Source organism: Dunckerocampus dactyliophorus, chromosome 12, assembly GCF_027744805.1.
Source record: "Dunckerocampus dactyliophorus isolate RoL2022-P2 chromosome 12, RoL_Ddac_1.1, whole genome shotgun sequence".
Taxonomy (NCBI): Eukaryota; Metazoa; Chordata; class Actinopteri; order Syngnathiformes; family Syngnathidae; genus Dunckerocampus; species Dunckerocampus dactyliophorus.
In genome coordinates, this window is record NC_072830.1 from 25,263,351 (window position 1) to 25,283,006 (window position 19,656).

Genomic DNA, 19,656 nt, shown 5'->3' on the forward strand with positions numbered 1-19,656 from the left:
CTCCTTTAATCAAATAGTCAGCTAGCTAATTCTGCAGAGCCAACCCTTTTGACAAAGAAGATGAATAAAAGAAAGAAAGATATGGAGTAAGGTGCAAAACCATGACGCACCAGAAGTTGCATTAATGGTAATAAGTATTTTATTTACTATTGGTTAGAATTAGTATAACAGTGGGTATGCTGAAGCCTATCCTAGCTGACTTTGGGCGAGAGGCGGGGTACACCCTGGTCTCGTCGCCAGTCAATCATAAACTACAGATGCCAAATGCTACAAATGCATGTGTTAAACTAAAACAAACCTTATATAGCACATTAACACAAGAATATTAATAAGGCACATGCTAACACAGCATGAGATGTATATAAGTAGGTAGGAGCTGTGGTTGCCATGACAATGGTCGGGATGTTGTTCCGCTTATTGCAAGGCAGCGCACCATAATGTTCCAGTTCTTGAAAAGGTCAGTGTGTGTTTTCCTATTCTGAATGTTGACTCATTAGAGAGGCAAGGTTGTTGCTGCAAATATAGATGTTAACATAAATGCCTGTCCAATTCGGTACCTGTTCATAAAGCTGCACCAGCGAACCAGCCAGCTGGTGTGTTTTCCCTGTGCTGGCCCAGGATGCTTGGCTGCCCAAACTGTGTTGGAGAATTGGCTGCAGATAGGCTGAGTAGATAGTCTGCAGCTGTTCCCGGTCTGGATAGCTAAGGGCAGAGGCACCAAAAACAGTTGGCGAGCAAGAGTAAAGGGGGGAAAAAAGCATGAATGGCAGAGGTGAAGAAAAAAATAAAATACAAAGGTGAAATGACTGGTGCATTGTAGTATAATGCTTACTCTATGGTGCAGATGCGGACTATTGATGAAAAGCGCGATGTGAGAGAATGGCTGCCAACAGCACCACCTGTTGACATTGAGGCTACCACCTGAATGTTCTCCAGGCTCACCCACTCCAGATTTTCATCATAGAACCCTTTATATGTTAAGACCTGGAGAGGGGTCAGAGGGATAAACATAAACCATAAAACATAAACCATTACAATACAATAGTGTAGGCATTTAATTAATTTATGAGCTGCTGATTTTAATGGAATAAGCGTTCATATTTCTAACTTGTGAGTTGAGATTGACTGTCATTTTGAATTTCAGAGTAAATATTGCTTTGTCGCTTTGTGAATAAGATAACAGCGATAGGTATAACAGTCGATTCAAACATCTGTTGAATTAATTGATTCTTAATCCAATTAAAGCAATTGAGAAAAAAATGTAATGCACTAATTGGCTCCAACCAGCAGAGGCGCTGTTGATTTAGCCTCAACTAGGTTTGTGGTCAAAAGAAGAACATAATATTAGCGAAATGACTTTACATCCATAGATACCTCAATTATGGCAACTCCTCTGGGCATCATTATTCCACTAAATACAAAACTGGCATTAAAATAGGAGTTCAAAACAAAACTTAAAAATCTATATTTTAAAAATAGCAGTTATCAGTGGATTTTACCATAGTTGACCAAGTAAATTTTGTCAATCCCTATAAATTTACTCTATCCCTTGAAGTCCCATTTAAACAGCTTATCACACCTAGTACAACCATAGTAAACAGCCTAAAGGTGAATGAATTCTTGTGCTGTGTGTTTGCTTGCTATTTTGCGTGACTTATTCTTTATACACAGTGTACCTGTTGCAGAAAGGCTGTGAGGTTGCTGGTCCCCCATTTGTCAGGTTTTGGTAGGTTGATGTCTTTTAGGTAGAGAACCAAGTTTTCACAGTCCTTGGGTCTGAAGACTCGACCAGTGTTGGAGCTGAGTAACAGGCAGGTCTGACTGAGCTTCTGGAGGACGTGGCGGGATGACGTCTGGGCGCTACAGTGGACCACAGCCACTTGGGTGGAGCGCAGCCGCGAGAAGGCAAAGCGCAAGAGCATTCTAGACGGTAAAGAAAGCATATCAACTTTTAAATGTTTCTTAGATGATTGCTGACACGTATGCTACTACTTTTGAATTTGGCAGGGCAGCAAGAGAGAGAAGGACATCCGAGATGCAGTTTAAATGAAAAGAGGGTCTATTTTGATATAGATCTTTCAAAACAAAAAGGAAGCATTTTTGTGAAAAATGCCACTGAATATCAATGTACATTTATCTGGTCTTCGTTCAATAGAAAAATAAACTGACAAACAAAGTGCCTCACAAGATTTAAAGACCTTCACACCAAGCTCAGGCAAAACGTTAGGGTCTGTACGCTGAACTTTTCTAAAACTGACATTTTTGCTAGATCATCTTCACATAAACAGGTCCTAAAATCAAGAACTTCTTTAGACAACATTTTTGATTGACAATGTCAAATAAAGCTTGTTTAGTGTGTTTATGGTTTCAATTAAAGCCACATTTTATAAAAATAGTGAAACAATTACACCCAAGGCAATAAATGTGCCGTACTGTCCTGCATTATTTTCTTTGTAAAGTCAGGAGTTGGATTCAGCTCTTGTATTGGATCTCCTTGCATTACAAGGGTGAACCTAATGAGGTGTCCATTCAGTGTTTTTTTTTCCATGTGTGCAATTACCCTTTCCCACAGCCTTCTGGTCCCACCACCATGAATGGTTGTCTGTGCTGAGCTGTGAGCCAAGGGGAGAAGCAATGCAGTGCCCTCTGCATGTCTGGAGTTTCAATAACAGGCAATGAATGTGAATGAGAGAGATGCTCCAGTGTGAGTCTATCAGGGCGCTGGAATGTATAAGTTGCAAGATGGCCACTGTCAGGGTCAAAGTAGGTATCCAGTGGCTTTCTGGTGTTTGGCGGGCTTTCTCTAGCCCAGCTCAGCAACTAGATAAATACACACACAGCAAATTAAACACATTTTCATCTCCAATATCCATAGATATAGAAAAACACACGTGCTCACCTCTTTGGCAAAATCTTGTCTTGTTTTAAGATTGAGATTTCCTCCTAACCCTCTAAGGAGGCCGACAATGAACTGACCTCGCTCTGTCACAGCATTGAGGTGAGACAGGCCATTGAATACTGTGCCCACCAGACTGGTTTCCACCACAAAGTCATTCTCATGGAAGAAAAGAACAACAGAAGAATTTTACACAATTTCCAAGGTCGGATTAAATGGCTGTCAAAACCAATTTTCAAGAACATTACAAACACATCACCTCCAACACATTGCAAAACCATGCAATTATAGTGCATAACTACATAAAAAAATGTACTTCATCGCAATAAATCAAAGCAAGAAGAAAATTATTAATATTACTAAAGGGATATGTATGACATATATGAACATGTTTTTGTTTGTATTATAGCATCTAACATTCAAACTGCTCATTCTAATTATTTTGAAAGAAAGTGTCTTATTTTAAGCTCTTCATCCAAAACCTATAAGAACTTCACAAACAAAACATTCAAGTTGTCCGTGAAGCGGAGAACAAGACACAATATTGTATATGAGTGGTAATTAATTAAAATGGCCATGTATTCAGTGAGACAGCTAATTTGCCAACTGTTTTTCACGCTCTTAAATGTCACCAAAAATAACACGCAATAAACATACTTGGACACAAACTGTCAATGTCTCAGAAAATCTGCATATATTTTTCTGTATTTAACATTTGCCTTTATTAACATAATTCAAGTTTTGATCAATACAGTCAGACAAGAATGAATGTAACAATATGTTTATTATTGTGGTTGTAATTTGCACTGGTATAGAACTGGACTGCATCATACTAAGAGGTGATGACCCTTGAGGAGGATTTTTCAGTGGAATGGGGAGGGGGTCAGTGGAGTGTGTGTCGTGTATTTTTGTTAAAAAAAATTGTAAAACTAGAATAAAAAAGATCTTTGAAAGAAAGAAGACTGTACAGGTGTCGGCACTGAAGTGTCAGGTGAGTATGTGCTGCAGAAGCAAGACAAAGGTTACCTGTTTGACGACCCAGTCCAGGGCTCGTTGGAAATAATCCCCCAGCCAGTTTTCTAAATTAGAGCGAGACTGCTCTGGTTGATTACACAGCCATGATTTCACCAAGGCAGCCACATCTATGTCCTCATCGCTACAGAACCAAAGGGAATATCAGGAAGGTTATTCCATTTTTTAATGGAAGAAAGTGCAAAAGAAAAAGGAAAAAAGGTGTATTACGGCCACAAAAGGCTAATAGAATCAATAAAAAAAAAAATTGAATTACAAGAATCAAGTCATAATTACAATAACAAAGTTGCAATATTACAATAGAAAAGTTATAATTTTCAAAGAAAGAAGTATATATTATGATAATCGTTTTAAGATTATGAGCATAAAGTTGTAATAGTGTGAGCATAATAGCCGTTTGTTGTATTTGGGTTTGTGTTGCAATATGGACAGTCAGTAGTTATAATTATGATTTCATTATTGCATCACTGCGGTTTTCTCACAATATGACTTCAATCTCAGAGTTCAACTACCTTATTTTCAGCATGGCCCAAAAAAACCCGCACAAAATATTGTTCACCACGCACTGACCTGAGAAAGATCATGCCCATGCGAGATATTGTAGCTGGAGAAGCACAGCTCAGGTCGTGAGTCTCAAACAGGAAGTTGACATTAGGTCCAAACTGAATGCGTTCTCCACTAGGCATGGTTAACAGGCGATTATCATCCAGTACAGAGTTCAGACTCTCAATCCACTCTGGATCAATGTCACCATCACACACAATCCAGGAGCTCACATCTAGCAAAGGAAATTGCATTGCAATGAGAAATGTATAGTATCTCACAAAAGTGAGAAAACCCCTCATATTTCAACAACTTTTATGACTTTAGAGATTCTCAAGGGACAGTACCATACAAATTAAACTGGATATATTAGTAGTCAGTGTACAGCTTGTATAGCACTATAAATTTACTAACCACTGAAAATGACCCAATGACCCACGCAGCCATTTTTATCTAAATAACTAAAAACACAAGTGACTACCAAGTGTGTTGCCTACAGTCAATCATGGTGGCAGTAGCCTCATAGTCTGGGGTTGCATGAGTACTGCTGGACCTGGAGGGCTGCAGTTCATTTATGGAAACATGAATTCTAACACGTACGGTGACATTCTGAAGGAGAGCATAATCCTCGTCCTTTGCAAATGTATGCAGTTCTCCAACATGATAATGACACAAATCAAACCTCCAAGATGAAATGCGCCTTGCTGATGAAGCTGAAGGTGATGCAGTGGCTAAGTACGAGGTGTGTCAGAAAAGTTCCAGGACTGCTGATGTTGAGGGGCATCGTCCACATCACGTTTTTGCCAGATGAACAACCAGCACGTCTACAAAGAAATCCTTCTGTGTTTGCATCGTTCGTTGAGCAAGAAGAGGGCAGAGTTGTGACAGGACAACTCGTGGCTGCTTTACCATGACAAAGTGTAGCCGACATGCCGACAGCTCTGAGCAGCCGACAGTTTCTGGCTGTGAGGAACATCACCGTGCTGGAGCAACCTCACTACTGACCTGACCTTGCTCTGTGTGATTGCTTCCGCTTTCCCAAGCTCAAGGGGGTCATCGAGTGGATGCATTTTGAAAACGTGGATGACATCAAGATTGCCGTGGTGACGAAGCTGCGGAGGATTGCGGAAGAACCCTTCCAGGAGAATAAAGAAATGTATTTTTTGTGACTTACTGACATAAGATAACTTTTCCGACACAACTTGTATACCTCCAGACCTGAACCGAAATGAGCACCTGTGAGGCATCCTCAAGAGGAAGGTGGAGACGTGTAAGTTGTCTAAGATCCAGCAGCTCTGTGATGTCATCATGGAGGAGTGGAAGAGGATTCTAGTAACAAACTGTGTCGATCTGGTGAATTTCATGCCCAAGAGGACAAAGGCAGTGCTAGCTAACAATGGTGGTCAGACTTTGGACACAATTTGGACATGTTCACTGTGAGCTGTACTCACATATGTTGCCAGCTATTTAGACTAGTAGCTGTGTGTTGACTTATTTTCTAAAAAGCTTTCCAAGCTGTAGACTAGTCTAAGTTACATGCGAATTTCAAGTTATATTTCTATAGTATTGGCCCTTGAGAAGATATAATAAAATGGTTGCTGAAATGTTAAGGGTATACTCCAACATATCAAATGCAAGCATTCAGAACACTTTTTTACCCTGGGATTCTTTAACCACATTTCTAGCGCTGTGTGTCAGGACACCATCAGCCCACTCTCTGGTGTCCATGTCAATGTGTCCCAGGAGTTGTTGTTTGGGCATTGCTTTGGGATTCATTGTGTACAGCTTTACCTACCAAAAGAAAAAAACAACAAAAATAAACTAACTGAAATGTGTCAAGACAGTTTGGCATATTGACTAAGATGAATGACTACCTCCAAATGAGAACCTGTGGGTTTCAAAGTGGGGAAAGAAGAGTATTAATCACTCACCACTCTGCCTGTCTTATTGAGAGCAGCCCGGAGCATCCTCCACAGAGTAGACTTCCCTGCTCCACTTGGCCCCACGACCACTACACCCATACGCTGTCTGAGTTGCTCATTCAGCTCCAGTGCCTTCTTCAGCTACACACACGTACACACACTTATTTATCACTTCATTTTAGCGCCACTAATCCATCAAGGTATCCCGCTGACCAGAATTATATAAGTTCAGAACTTTACTACTTTCTACATTCGGGAGTATGTTTGAATCAGTTCTAAAAGGGGCATGAGCACGGGTCTACAAACCCACACAAACCTGAGTAGGTATAGGCTCCAGTCGATTCTCTTTGTAGACTTGTTCCAGGGCCTGCGTGAGGGTCATGTCCTCAACATCAGTGAAATTTACCCCAGAGAAGACATCTCTCAGCAAGGCATCAAAGCGTGAGCTATCAGCAAACGTCAGCTTGGACATGGTGTTAAGTCGCAATGCCTGAACCACAAGATTGCTCTCTTGAACTGCATACACATAAGAAACATTTTCATCCAATGTCAAGTTTCTGGATGAACACGTACAAACACAACAATTGAAGAAGTAGTCCGTTTGAATACTTGGCCAGACTACACACTGAGCCAAGCACATGAGAGGCTTGGGGACCCATCGCCACACAGGCGGGGCTAGCAGTGTTTGTTTGTGTGGACAAGTGTGTGTGAGGCAGATAAAGAGTGGGTGGTAGACCACAAGGAATTAGGATTTCAGCAAGAGAGAAAGGATGCAAGCGGCAGAGAGAAAAAGATAGAAAGAGTATAGCAAAGCGGTGACAAATTATAGCCTGAGGTTACTCCGAAAAAGTTTTAAGAGTTTGGGTCAATTGATGTTTGGAGGGCAAAGACAATACAGACAGAGAAGCAGTGCTCAATAGAACCATTTGCACACTCATGCATAACCCCTGCTGTCCTCCAAGAGACTGTTTGCTTCTCAGGCAGTAAATTAGACCACTCTGCTTCCATTGTGCCCTCTCACATTAGTCAGATATATTCTCCACTGCTGATAATTTTGTAATTAGCAGTTTTTGTAGCGACAAATGTGGCTCCAGGTCACCTTTGTATTAAAATCACAGATGTAATGCAATGTTTCAGATATTAAAACTATTCATCGGGAGTCTCACTCTTGTCCTTGTCATGGCTTCTCCTCTGTTGCTGCAGCAAACCACCACAGGCCTTTAGCACTGTCTTCAAAGCACGCAAACCCCAGTCGTAGTGCTGCTGTGGGGTCAACAGCTCCCTAGACATAAAAAGCAAAATGCTTACCCATTCTGAAGTGACTGCAGCGCTGGGTTCAGTGGAAACATAAGTTTCTCACAGAATCAATAGACTACAATGCTATTACAGGTCATTTAAAAATACAACAAACACTAACAGCACAACTGAGAACAGGTTGTACCTGGCCAGGTTAAAGACTGCGACCAGTTTTCCGCCCAGTATTTCTCCATTTTTAAAGCCCTCAGAGTACAAAATGACTTCAGCAATAAGTTCATTGTCAGGTCTGCTCATGGCCACAGGCCTGAAAAGCTGCTTTAGGTTGTCTGGAAGCTTCTGTCGGCCTCCGTATCCTTTTCCAGCTGGATTCAGTGTGATGAACACTCCAGAGTTTGGGTCTAATTCCACCTGGGATAGGGAGAAAACAATTATAATGTTTCTTGGCAATATAATATATTTTGTAGTATCTTAAAGGATGGTTCATTGCTTAAAATCCCAAGAAATTATTGAACGTAAGACGAATTACAAGCCATGTAAGGGAAAAAGTAGCCTAACAACAGACCTGCACAGTATTTGTTAAAGTACAAGGCCATAAAAAGCCATTGAATAAGAGAAAGCGAATCATTTAGCAACAAGGGCAATACGATGCATAATGGACTAAGCATTTGTATTTGCAACACTAAATGGGATTGCATTTGTTCTTATTCACTGACCTCTCTCCCCATAAGCTCGCATGTGGGCTTGTGATGTTTAAGAGAGTCTTGAATGGCTTGAATCTGCATGGAAACTGCAGACAACACTGCCTCCTCCAAACGATTGAACTCATCGAAGCAGCCCCATGCGCCGCACTTCACGAGGCCCACAAAAATCCGTCCCATTGATTTCACATCAATGCCCTGGGGAAGAAAGGCAACAAAAGAAAATAGCCAATTATTTGCTCTTCCTTTTGAAGTCATACATCCACTTTAAATGGGTTTATAGGCAAAAACTCTAGGATACTTTGTCAAATATACATATACGGGCACATTTGATCTATGCTTTATACCCATCCCTGCAGAGCATATTTGATGTGCAGTGGCCCCCAGCACATTTGCAATTCAGCATTCACAAACCTGCAAATTTGCAGATTGATAAAAAAGGATGTGAAGATGTGTTTCCCAACTTTTTTAGGTCAAAACCCAAATTACAAAGTTTTAGAACACCTCAATTTCTCTGATGGAAAAATCAACATTTTTAATTATTAAGATTGTCTCTCTCTCTCTCTTTCATTGTTAATTGCCTTTTTCCTTGCCATTTTTATAGCAACACATTACTTTCTGCCGTATAATACTGTTCACGAGGGTATAGTACCACAGTGTTTTCCAAATAGTGCTTTTTCTGCAGACAGAGGAGGTAGTAGTTGCTCAAGAAAAGATGGAACGCCTGCAGGAATTAATAGCACCAACTGTAAAGGCTTGCTCAACCTCCATTTCTGCAGAACAGCTTTAAAATGCTGACTCATTTTGTGGTCGCTGGAAAAGGCCTTTTTGTATAATTCTGAAATATACATTTTTTCAGGTTTTTTTAACCTCTCGCTGTTCACCACCTCTTCACTGGACTTCAACTACTTGAATAGCAATAAATAACTGGAAAAATTAGGGTGTTCTAAAGCCTTTGACCGGTGGTGTATTTCCTCTTCGGAATGCAAATCTTTGTAAAGTCCATTGTGTATTGTCATAATATCAACCTATGCTGTATATTTAACTACTGTAGTTGTAAAACACAGGAATAAACTACTGTACAAGAAATATGAAATCAAAAAGCCCTTTGCAAAGAAATTGTGTGCCTGATTGATGATGCAAACAATAGCGTTTAGGTGTGATAATCGGCCACGCATGACGAATTTGGATGATTCAGTTTGGGAAACCCTGGTTTAAGATGCAGGATTTTTAGGTATGGACGTTTACGACTCCCCACACGGTCTAAGAGCATGTTTTACCTCATCACAGTTGAATACCAACACTTGCCGTCCAAACAGGCCCCCCAGCGCTTTGACAGACTCAGTCTTGCCTGTTCCAGCTGGCCCATAGGGGTTTCCCCCAAGCCCCATCTTCATAGCCTGAGTCAAAGTCAGGTAGCATTTATCAGTGAGTGGAGTATGCACCAGCTTTGCTGCATTACCCTGAGAAACAGGAGAGTGGAAAGAAAAACGTGAGAGATGAATAGACAAAGAGCGACAGGAGGATTATACGATGTGAATAGCGTGAACGCGTGGAGGAATACAAAACACAGAATAAAAGAAAATATTAATTATATGACCGGAGGGTGGGTTTTAACATATTTCCACGTGCATTCATTTTACACATTCTTAAATAAACAGCTCCACCAAATGCTTTTACATTGTTTGCACATGCAGTATTAGAAATCTGTATTCATCATCAGTGTTTTCCATACATTCATCTATCTGTAGCGACCCGCGACAAATAAATTAGAACCTCCACAAATGCATTTGGCGCCACCTGCTCGCCCTCACCTATAAACACATTATAATAGGAACAAGACTGTAGGTGGCAGTACGCATCGTAACGCGGCTCCTTAACACAACTCATACGCACCCCGTCTAACAGGAGTGATCAGTGTTGTCAACTTAGTGACTCTGTCGATATATTTAGCAAGTACTCAGTCCCCTCTGAAAGTGAATAGCAACACATCAAGCAACTTTTTCCTCATCTTATTAAAGACGTTTGGAGACAGACATTAGAGCACATACGCTCTTCTCAACGAGCAGTGGGGTGGTGCTCCCCCATCTCAAAGCACTCACAGGCGGTTCAGTCTCGTTTGTGACATAAAAAACAACAAAAGAACAGAACAGAAGGAAAGTTCATTTGTATTTCTAATAGGGCTGTCAAAAATAGCGCGTTAACAGCGGTGACTCATTTATTTCATTAATTCCGTTTACATTTTTAGAGTAATTGATTGCACATAATGTCAAGCCACGCCTCTGTTATTACGGCAGACGGAAGCACAGTGTAGTGTCCCCACACAGTCACACAGAGTGTGGCGCTCTTTTATAACTTTATTCTGACCCCAACACATCAATAGCAGTGTAATTCCAACAAAATATATTTTGTCTCCTACTCACAAACACGAGTCCTTCTCAGAACAACACTTCCTGGTTGTCATTAAACAACCGCGAGATGCATTCACAGAGACTCTGAAAATCACAATAATATCTAGATTGTGCGTGTATGTGTGGTCTAAATAAGCAGAAAGACAAAGAAAAACAATAAGTGGATTATCACTCACTAACGTAACTCTGACTGCAGAAGTACAATTTGATGCATTTAAGTATGCTCGGAAATCCCAGAAAACACATCTACACTCCAAACGTGTGTATCAAATGTTGTGCTGCTATTAAAGAAACTAGTGACTAATGACTTTTCAGACTAGCTGGAGTTAAATTTTAAGTTCATTTGGAGCCGTTAACACATACAAATATAACTGTGTCCTGTCATTTATCTTTTTGTTCATTCAATAAAGTAAAGTAAAAACAGGCATATTTCACACATAGTTGCAAATGGTGGTTAATCATAATTAATTAATTAACTGGGATTAATTTGATTAACATATTTGGTTTGGTTTTCGTTTGGTTTAGTTTAGCTTTTTAATCATTTGACAGCCCTAATTTCTAAACACAACTTTTTTTTTTGCTTTTCATGTTTTATTACTCATGTTGTGTCTCGCACAACCGTATTCCAAACGTATTCCTTCTACAGAGTCTATTACAAATTATACCGCTGTAATCATGGATGAACCTTCTGTTGATGCCACTGCACAATGAAAAGCATTTTCAAAAATAACTTTTCATCATGCACCGCCAAAAATGTAAGGAAATACGGTACATTGTGTTTACTACGCGATACCATGAGTATGATTATGCAGCTGTTCTTTCCAAACTAAATGGTGCTCAGCGTGATGTAAAACTTCCCAGCAAATGTTTGGATGGATGGAATGAATAAAGAAATGAATGAAAGTGAGCATGGCAGCAATCAATAGAGTATCAATGAATGCATTTATTCGCATTTCTTTATTTGCCTAATGGTAATAAATTGGGCCATCTGAAAATGAAACGTAGGTTTGGGACATGGTTTAATTAAAGGGAACCTATTACAATTTGGTACAAATCCATCATCTTTTTCATTGATACGTCAAAGGACTTAAATTTCAGGCATACTTGTACAGTGGAAAAGTCTTAGGCCACCATTAGATGCATTAATACTGTAATGACCACATGAAACCAGAATGTGACTTAGTAGAGGCAGACCTCTACTGAGGCTGAAATAAAACTGAAAAAACGCATTGTGGAGAGTAATTTTGTTTGTTCATCCATCTGTTATTTAATTAGCAGCGTACTTCCTGGTTCACGGAGGATAAGAAACAGACAGGGGGTCTCATTCTGAGGGGTGGACCATCCATTTGATGCCATAGTGACTCAAACTAATAATAATTAACTGTAATTAATTAGCCCATTTATCCAAAATGTAATGAATCATCTTTAATCTACAAGGTTTGGAGGTTGGTTTTATATTTTTAGTGTAATCCTGCTAATTGTGTCTGTCCATTTACTGCGGCAAAATGATTGCTGTGAAAAAGTTCATTAAAACAACACAATGATCGGTGGCCTAAAACTTTTGTACAGTACTTCACAGAAGCTGGGTATCTATGAAGGTGCGCATTTCGATCCTGATCCAAATTAGGAGAGCCTTGGCGGAAGACTGCTCTCCATTGAAAGGTAGAAATCTATAAAATGATTCAAATGAGTCAGATTAGATGACTTTACACCACTTTAGCACAATGATTACGTTTTGGAATTGAGTGTGATCCTCACAGATCTACTGCTCAAGGAGAAGCTTCCCTCTGAATGTGTCCAGGAGGTGAATTGTTTCAAGAAAGACATTAGCACATGAGTAAGAGAAAGAATAACAAGTTATAGTTACCCACCTGGTACTCGTACGTATAGCTGAACTGTGCATCTACCATATGAATGTGGCAGCACTTGTCTGGGCCCATGTAAAAACGGAGCTGCTTCTGCCAGGCCCAAGCATCAAGGCTGCTGACTCCTGCCTGTTTCAGCTGCTTCACTACACTGATGTTGTGAATAATGTCCAGAATCAAGGCCTTCAATTTCAGCTGCAGAATGCCAGTGTCTACACAAAACCAAATGAAGAAAATAATGTGATAAATTATGAATGAAATGTAACGCATAAGCAAAGTAAACAATATGGAAACGATAATATCAACTGAACAAAAAACTGTCAAAAAGCTTTGCAGTTACCAGTAGACTTAATTCAATTCAACAGACTGAATAGTGTTTTAACAAGAATATTGTTTATTGAAAAAATTGCTGTATAAATTAGTGAGAAAAACAATCAGGATCAATGTCAATGTTAACTTCTTCAGGCATGCAAGTTATTTACACCAGGGGTCCCCAACCACCAGGCGGGAAATTTTCAGGCAATAAATTTGTGAATAACTACATTGAATTTTAGGTAAATGCACACCGCGGACTGGCCTGTAGGCCGTGCTGTACCTTGTGCCAGAAAAAGCAGAGATACAGTAAGGTCTCATTTTGCCATGTCTAAAATCATTCCTGATTATATGGTTCCAAAAACATAGGCATACAAGTGTGGTGTAACCAAGTTACATTGTGCTGGCGTGCCTTTATTTTGAAGACCAGACTTTACCAAATACAGTAAGTGTTGCAGAGTTGGCCCGAGGATTGCCAAACGGACCAGGAGGTTGCGGTTGTTGCAATCAGTCGTGAATAAAGAAAGCTGGCATGTGGAATAATACGCCTTGCCGTCTGCTTGAACCCACATACTGTATAAGAAATACGACAACAGGCGCAGTTGTAACCATTCACGCTCTTGCATTGAAAATGCGTTGGCCGAATGTTGAGAAAAACATCTGTCTTTTTCCTTTCTGTTGATTTTATTTTTTGTTATATGAAATATAACAATAGTTTTTAGATGCAGTTACTACCTTTAGACACCAAAAAAGAACATTTCATTTTTATTTTCTGTATTTTAAAATTAAAGTCAAATGAACCAATGATTTTTGGTTTTCAATTCCCATTCATGAAGACAATTCAATGACCAAAAGTTACACAGACCCAACAGTCACTTTTACTTAAATTAGCAAATGGGTTTGGCGGAGGAGGAGGAGCGAGCCATATGTCAAAAATATATATATATTTTTTTATGTTTATGGGTTGCAATTTTTTTTGCAAATCATTGATGGCCCTAGACATAACCCCACGAAAAGTGGGGACCCACTGTACAGCATCTTGTGCCATCTTAAATTATATAGAGAAAAATATTGAAAAACACATGTGAATATTGTTAGCATAAAAAAAAAGAGAGCTGGGCTGAAAGGCAAAGATCTCAATTTACCAGTTGATCTAAGTTCCTACACTCTCACCTTTGGTCAAGAGCTTTGGTTAGTGACCAAAAGGACAAGATCGCAGGTACAAGCAGCTGAAATGAGTATTCTCTGTAGGGTGTCTCTCCCTTAGAGATAAGGTGAGAAGCACTGTCATCCAGGAAAACCGCTGCTCCTCCGAACTGAGAGGAGCCAGATAAGGAGGCTCGGGCATCTGGTCAGGATGCCTCCCAGGCACATCCTACTGGTAGGAGGCCTTGGGGAAGACTAAGGACACGTTGAAGAGACTATGTCTCTCAACTGGCCTGGCAATGCCTCTCGATCCGCCGGCAGGAGCTGGATAAAGTAGCCGGGAGAGGAAAGTCTGGGCTTCCCTGCTTAGGCTGCTGCCCCTGCGGCCCGACCTCGGGTAAGCGGAAGAAGATGGATCGATCGATCGAAATATGCTACTCTGATAAAGCAAAACAACGCCCTTAACTGGACCCTAAGATGTATAAAAGTATATGTCAATACTGTAGTTGCGTAGGTTGAATTAAACCAGGTAGCAGGAGATAACTTGATCAGGTCAGATAAAAATCCTATTTGTGGCTTTATCTAATAAAAACAGTAAACAGTTTTACAATGAGATTATGTTCTCAGCTAATGATCCTGTCAATTTTAAGCCTTCAATACACATGCTCCTCAATTTGCAAATCATAATCTCTCCCTGCAAACAACCACGGTTACTAAAAGTAAGATGTTAAGTAGGTTCATGTTAATGTGTTGTTTGTAGCAAGTAAATATGGACTGCACAAACACACGAGCGGCAAATGGAGCAGGGACTGTGAAATGCAAATCAGATGGTATATAATGTGAGAAATGTGGTTGGTTCAAATTCATATTTAACTGAAGGTACAGGGGGATGTTGAACAAGTTTGTGTCAGAAAATAACTCAAAAAGCAAGAAGTTCTATGATATCGATAGACCGACCGGAAAATAAGACTTTATGTTACTTAGAAAACAGTCTGAAATACATGGGTCATCTTATATTTGGGGTCTACAGATTTATACATGCAAACCAACAGGTGGCACCAAGCGACTATAAGAGTCATCAAACAACTGTGGAGCAGCTATAAAATATGATTAAAAGAGGTCGTTTTATATGCAGGTCAACATGGTAATCATCCACCGCAAAGCATATAGAACTACCATACCTGTATTTGTGTGGTCGTCAGAGGCGGTGTCAACTGTAGTGTAATGTTCCAGTTTGGCATTGAGTTCTAACTCCAGCTGCTGCAGATTCTGTTCCTTAAGAGCTCTTTCCACATCTTCCGTAAACTGGATTTGCTCGGCGAGGCACAAAATCTAAAATAAAATGCATACTTTTTACGACAAAGTGTACAGAATAGAGTTAAAAATGAAACAAAAATAGAAACATCTGAATAAAAAAAAAAGTGTGTGTATGCGTACTTGTGATGGATAACGGGAGGGGTCCACTTCCCCTTGTTTCCCTGCTGTCACACATTCATACAGCATTTGCTTCAAAGTCCCCTTCATCTCATTAGACAGGTCATTCAACCACACCTAGAAAGGCCATTTATTCAGAACCACTGCGTAGCACACTTATTTGATATAAATAGCAGCCATCGTAGCTGGCTTACCTCCACAAGGCTGGAGATAAGAACAGTATTTCTGAGCGGTACCATCTCTCCCTCCAAGGAACAGATGGCCACAATGTGCTGGCACTGCTCATCAAACACAACACTATGGATGCCTGTTCAGATAATATACATTGATTAGCAAGGACTGAATGGTACCCACTACTAACATTTTTGAGAATAACGTTATGTGACCAGCAAAGAGTTTCTTGAGGTGTGACTGGATGACAGTAGGGTTTGTGGCCTGACCAAGAATCTCCAACAGATCATCATCGCCTATGAAATAAAATCTTGGGAAAGCAGAGCGCTTCTCCTATAACAGTCACACATAAACATGGGAAATAAAAGGTTATCTGTGTGTAAGGATGTGGTATGTTTGTGTTCTTGGTGTGTCTGTACCTCTAGGAACTCATTGAGTGACTTTTGGCAGCGTTGTAACTGGTCCATTATGGTGACCAAGGAGTTTCTGATGCCAGCTCTTGAGCACAGAGAAATGATTCGGTTGTCCCTCTGAATGTCTGACATGATAGCCCTGTAGTATACAGAATGTTTTTCTCATGAATTGTTATAGCACATATCTCACCATTGAAACAATTGACACTACAGGGACCAGGGTGTTTGGACACCTGGTAAATACACCTACAGGAAGTGAAAATGGAAAAATTATAGTCAGCTTCCACTTTTTTTTGTGTGAGGTCAACAGTCACTGATCTTGGACCTGACGGAGGGCCTGCTAGCTCCCAACAGTCTAATCCAGTTCATTCCAGCTATTTTACTTGAAAGCATGCATTTCTGGACCTTGTTTTGTGCAGGGGGTACAGTCATGTTGGAACAGAATAGGGCCTTCACAAAACGCAGCATAGAATTGTCCAAAAAGATGAACAACCAAGTCTAACAGTGATCTAACAGGGTACAGCCCAAACACATATTGATAAATTAATAATTAAATGTAATTAATAATTAAATCTGCCATCCTCTCACAAAGCCTCAGACGCTCCACGTCACCTAAAGTCTTCATCAACCCGTTTGAAGCGGGCCTCCTCTCGGGGCAATGCTCCCCGTCCAAAGATAGGCTCCAAATAAACCCATCGCCTCTGGATGGCATTCAGACTCAGCAGGTATTCATCTAAGTCTGACAGACGAACTTCCCACAGGCTGACCTGTACATAAAGACGTACAAATAATGATCATATACTGTATACACATTATTACTATTGCTTGTTGATGTTTATCCAAACAAAAAACAACAATCCACACTTTCACCTGACCTTGTCGTGGAAGTTGCGGTAATAGGGAGAGTCCTTCAGAGACTGCAGCAGACAGCGGTTATCTCCTACCTGAATGGACACAGAGTGGTGATAAAGCTGACATAGACTGCACTCTAAAGATTTCATCTACAGTAATGGTGTCTGTTGATAGCTACGTGTGTAGCAATTACGTTTAATCTAGATTAAAAGTCATGTAAATGATGTGCCTGGACTAAAGTATTACAGTATAGTACAAACAAACTGCTGTGCATACAGACTGCAGTTTTCTAACCAGCAAAAACAGTATCATCATGCTTTCAGGCAGTAAGTCACTGCTCAATAAATATACTACACTCCTACAACCAGTGGCCTTTAAATGATATCTGGGTGTATAAATCTCCCTGCCATCTCACAAAGGGATTTTTCAAAAGGGGGTAAAGCAGATTTAAATAAAGTGGAACAATAGCTCAGTCTGCTCACAGGTATTCATAAGGACATCCGGTAATAAGGATTTTTTTGGTCAAAATCATTTCAAGGGTGCTTAAGCTTTGCATTTTAAATGTCACATAGAAACAAAACAACAAGAAATGCAGGATTGTAGATGACCTCTATGTATTCCGGCTCACATCTCCTGTATGTCTTGTATGTTTCAAAGAATAATGTATGCAAGACAGTGCATGAACACACAATAATAGCTCTACCTAGTGGGGCGTTGATAAATATAGTCTCATAAATCATTCAATGCTTTAACAAAAACATGTTTTCAATTAAAAGAGAGAAGGCCATGTTGGAATACTGAGCACCGTTATAAATAGAGTACACAAAATGTAAACATGCACACACTGCATGAATTCCGGTTTATAAGCAGCACCCACTAAATTTAGAGGAAAAAACAGATTTATACAAATATGAACCGCACCGGACTATAAGCCGCACATGTCCACGTCATAAAATGGCATATATATGTAGCACGCAAGAGTCAGTGAGGACGAGGCAACTCTTTATTTGACAGGAGCCAATCATAAGCTATGAAAAAACTCACAACGTGCTTGTGAACCCATTAGAAATTGCACGAGATCTTTACTCAATATTACAGTCTGACTCACGGTGTCATTTTACAAAGAAAGCTAAGCTCATCACATAGTAACTTAACACACAAAATGTTTACCTAAGAAATATACAAACAAGTAGCAATGCAAGTTTAAAATGAAAAAAACTCCTATTTTAACATTTTCCCATAATGCACTTTGTCTGGACAAGCGTACAAAGAATTGAATGGTGCTGCAATGCTGCCTTTGTCCATCAGAGGGAGCCAGAGGGAAGCTGACATCATTTCAGCACTCCGGCAGACACCAATGAATGCTTTGCTCGGACGCAATGCATTATGGGAAAATGTTAAAATAGTTATTTCTTTCATTTTAATCTTGTATTGGTACTTGTTTGTATATTTCATAGGTATACCTTTGGAGTGTTGGGTTGCTGTGTGATGAGTTTACCGTTCCTCGTAAAATGACACCGTGAGTCAGATTGTTACATTGAATAATGACCTCTTGCGATTTCCAGGGGGCGACAAGCTTGTCGTGCGTGCATGATTACCTTGTGATTTGCACCTACCAAAGCAAGAGCTATCATTTCCTCACTGACCTCGGAGCGGCACAGTATTTAAACAATTAGTAGTAGTTCTGAAGTAAAGGAGATGTCATGAGATTAGAATTTATAAATTAGACACAGGGGTCAAAGTTTAAGAAAAAAAATGGTGGTTTATACACCGTAAATATAAAGAATATATATAATCCCATCCCAGAAGATATCAATTTCAATATGACATACTGTATTTGGTGTACCAACCGGTACCTTGCTGAGCCCCTCAGTATAAATTTTTTATTCTCTCCCTGTTCCATTGTCCTTTCAAAACGCCCTCCATAACCAACAAAAACACACACAAAAGGCTGGGTAGTCACATTTAATGTGAATGTGGAATGAATTAAAGTCTTCCTTGCGGCCAAACACTATCTTGTCCTGATAGCATTTTTTGCATATTTGGTTGTGCCTCTACCTGGCTGACGATATCCTTCCAGTCCTTAATGATGGTCAGAGTGCTGCCACTGATACCACTGTACTCTGTGAGGTTGAAGGTAGCTGCAGCTCCCCACAAATCCAACTCCCTCAGGGCTTCTCTGATTGTCACCTCTGCCTGGGCGCGGCTGTTCAGATCCTACATACACAAAATACACACTTTTATCCAAGCATGAGGATGGGTTCTCTTACTTGACTCCACTTTATGACAGCTTGAACTTATTACCATAATGTAAACATGAACACCTCCTCATTTGATTTGATTAGAGTATTTTTTTTTCTTTCGTATTTCAAAGACCTCCCTGAAATTTTGTTTACTATCGTCAATACAAAGGGGTACATCAGGGAGAGGGGAGAAGGACTATTAACGAGAGAAAATTATTCAAAACATTTGCTCTTGCAGTGAATCAGTGTGATTTTTTTTTTTCCACTTACCTGTTTGACTTTTGAAAGGAGATGCAAAAATGCATGGAATTAATTGATTTACCACTATTCATTTTGATGCAGTGCAGTCCAAGAGCAAGCTACTATACACCTACAATTAAAAAAAAAACTCTCTGACAGAATCAAAACTAAGAATTATCATTTTTGTTAGGCAATTTTTTTTGACACAGCTCTTGCGATTA

The 19,656-nt window shown here is 39.9% G+C and overlaps 1 protein-coding gene across 3 annotated transcripts in view; it reads right to left on the reverse strand.

Annotated features, from left to right (window-relative positions):
• The window catches only part of LOC129191139 (cytoplasmic dynein 2 heavy chain 1), an 88,062-nt gene that overhangs the window by 56,395 nt on the left and 12,011 nt on the right, over positions 1 to 19,656 (reverse strand). For all 3 annotated transcript variants that reach the window (XR_008573149.1, XM_054794201.1, XM_054794200.1), the window contains exons 27-49: positions 19,011 to 19,169; positions 16,971 to 17,044; positions 16,713 to 16,862; positions 16,107 to 16,239; positions 15,903 to 16,020; positions 15,711 to 15,823; positions 15,520 to 15,633; positions 15,264 to 15,414; positions 12,631 to 12,836; positions 9,629 to 9,811; positions 8,364 to 8,546; positions 7,835 to 8,058; positions 7,560 to 7,675; positions 6,710 to 6,909; positions 6,403 to 6,534; positions 6,130 to 6,262; positions 4,499 to 4,706; positions 3,923 to 4,052; positions 2,900 to 3,055; positions 2,561 to 2,820; positions 1,677 to 1,923; positions 833 to 984; positions 558 to 702 (exon numbers count right to left, since the gene is read on the reverse strand). Coding sequence is in view for 2 of the 3 variants with exons in the window: in XM_054794201.1 (XP_054650176.1) it covers positions 558 to 702; positions 833 to 984; positions 1,677 to 1,923; positions 2,561 to 2,820; positions 2,900 to 3,055; positions 3,923 to 4,052; positions 4,499 to 4,706; positions 6,130 to 6,262; positions 6,403 to 6,534; positions 6,710 to 6,909; positions 7,560 to 7,675; positions 7,835 to 8,058; positions 8,364 to 8,546; positions 9,629 to 9,811; positions 12,631 to 12,836; positions 15,264 to 15,414; positions 15,520 to 15,633; positions 15,711 to 15,823; positions 15,903 to 16,020; positions 16,107 to 16,239; positions 16,713 to 16,862; positions 16,971 to 17,044; positions 19,011 to 19,169 (3,687 nt within the window). In the remaining variant the exon portion in view is untranslated. The remainder of the gene's footprint in view (positions 1 to 557; positions 703 to 832; positions 985 to 1,676; positions 1,924 to 2,560; positions 2,821 to 2,899; positions 3,056 to 3,922; positions 4,053 to 4,498; positions 4,707 to 6,129; positions 6,263 to 6,402; positions 6,535 to 6,709; positions 6,910 to 7,559; positions 7,676 to 7,834; positions 8,059 to 8,363; positions 8,547 to 9,628; positions 9,812 to 12,630; positions 12,837 to 15,263; positions 15,415 to 15,519; positions 15,634 to 15,710; positions 15,824 to 15,902; positions 16,021 to 16,106; positions 16,240 to 16,712; positions 16,863 to 16,970; positions 17,045 to 19,010; positions 19,170 to 19,656) is intronic.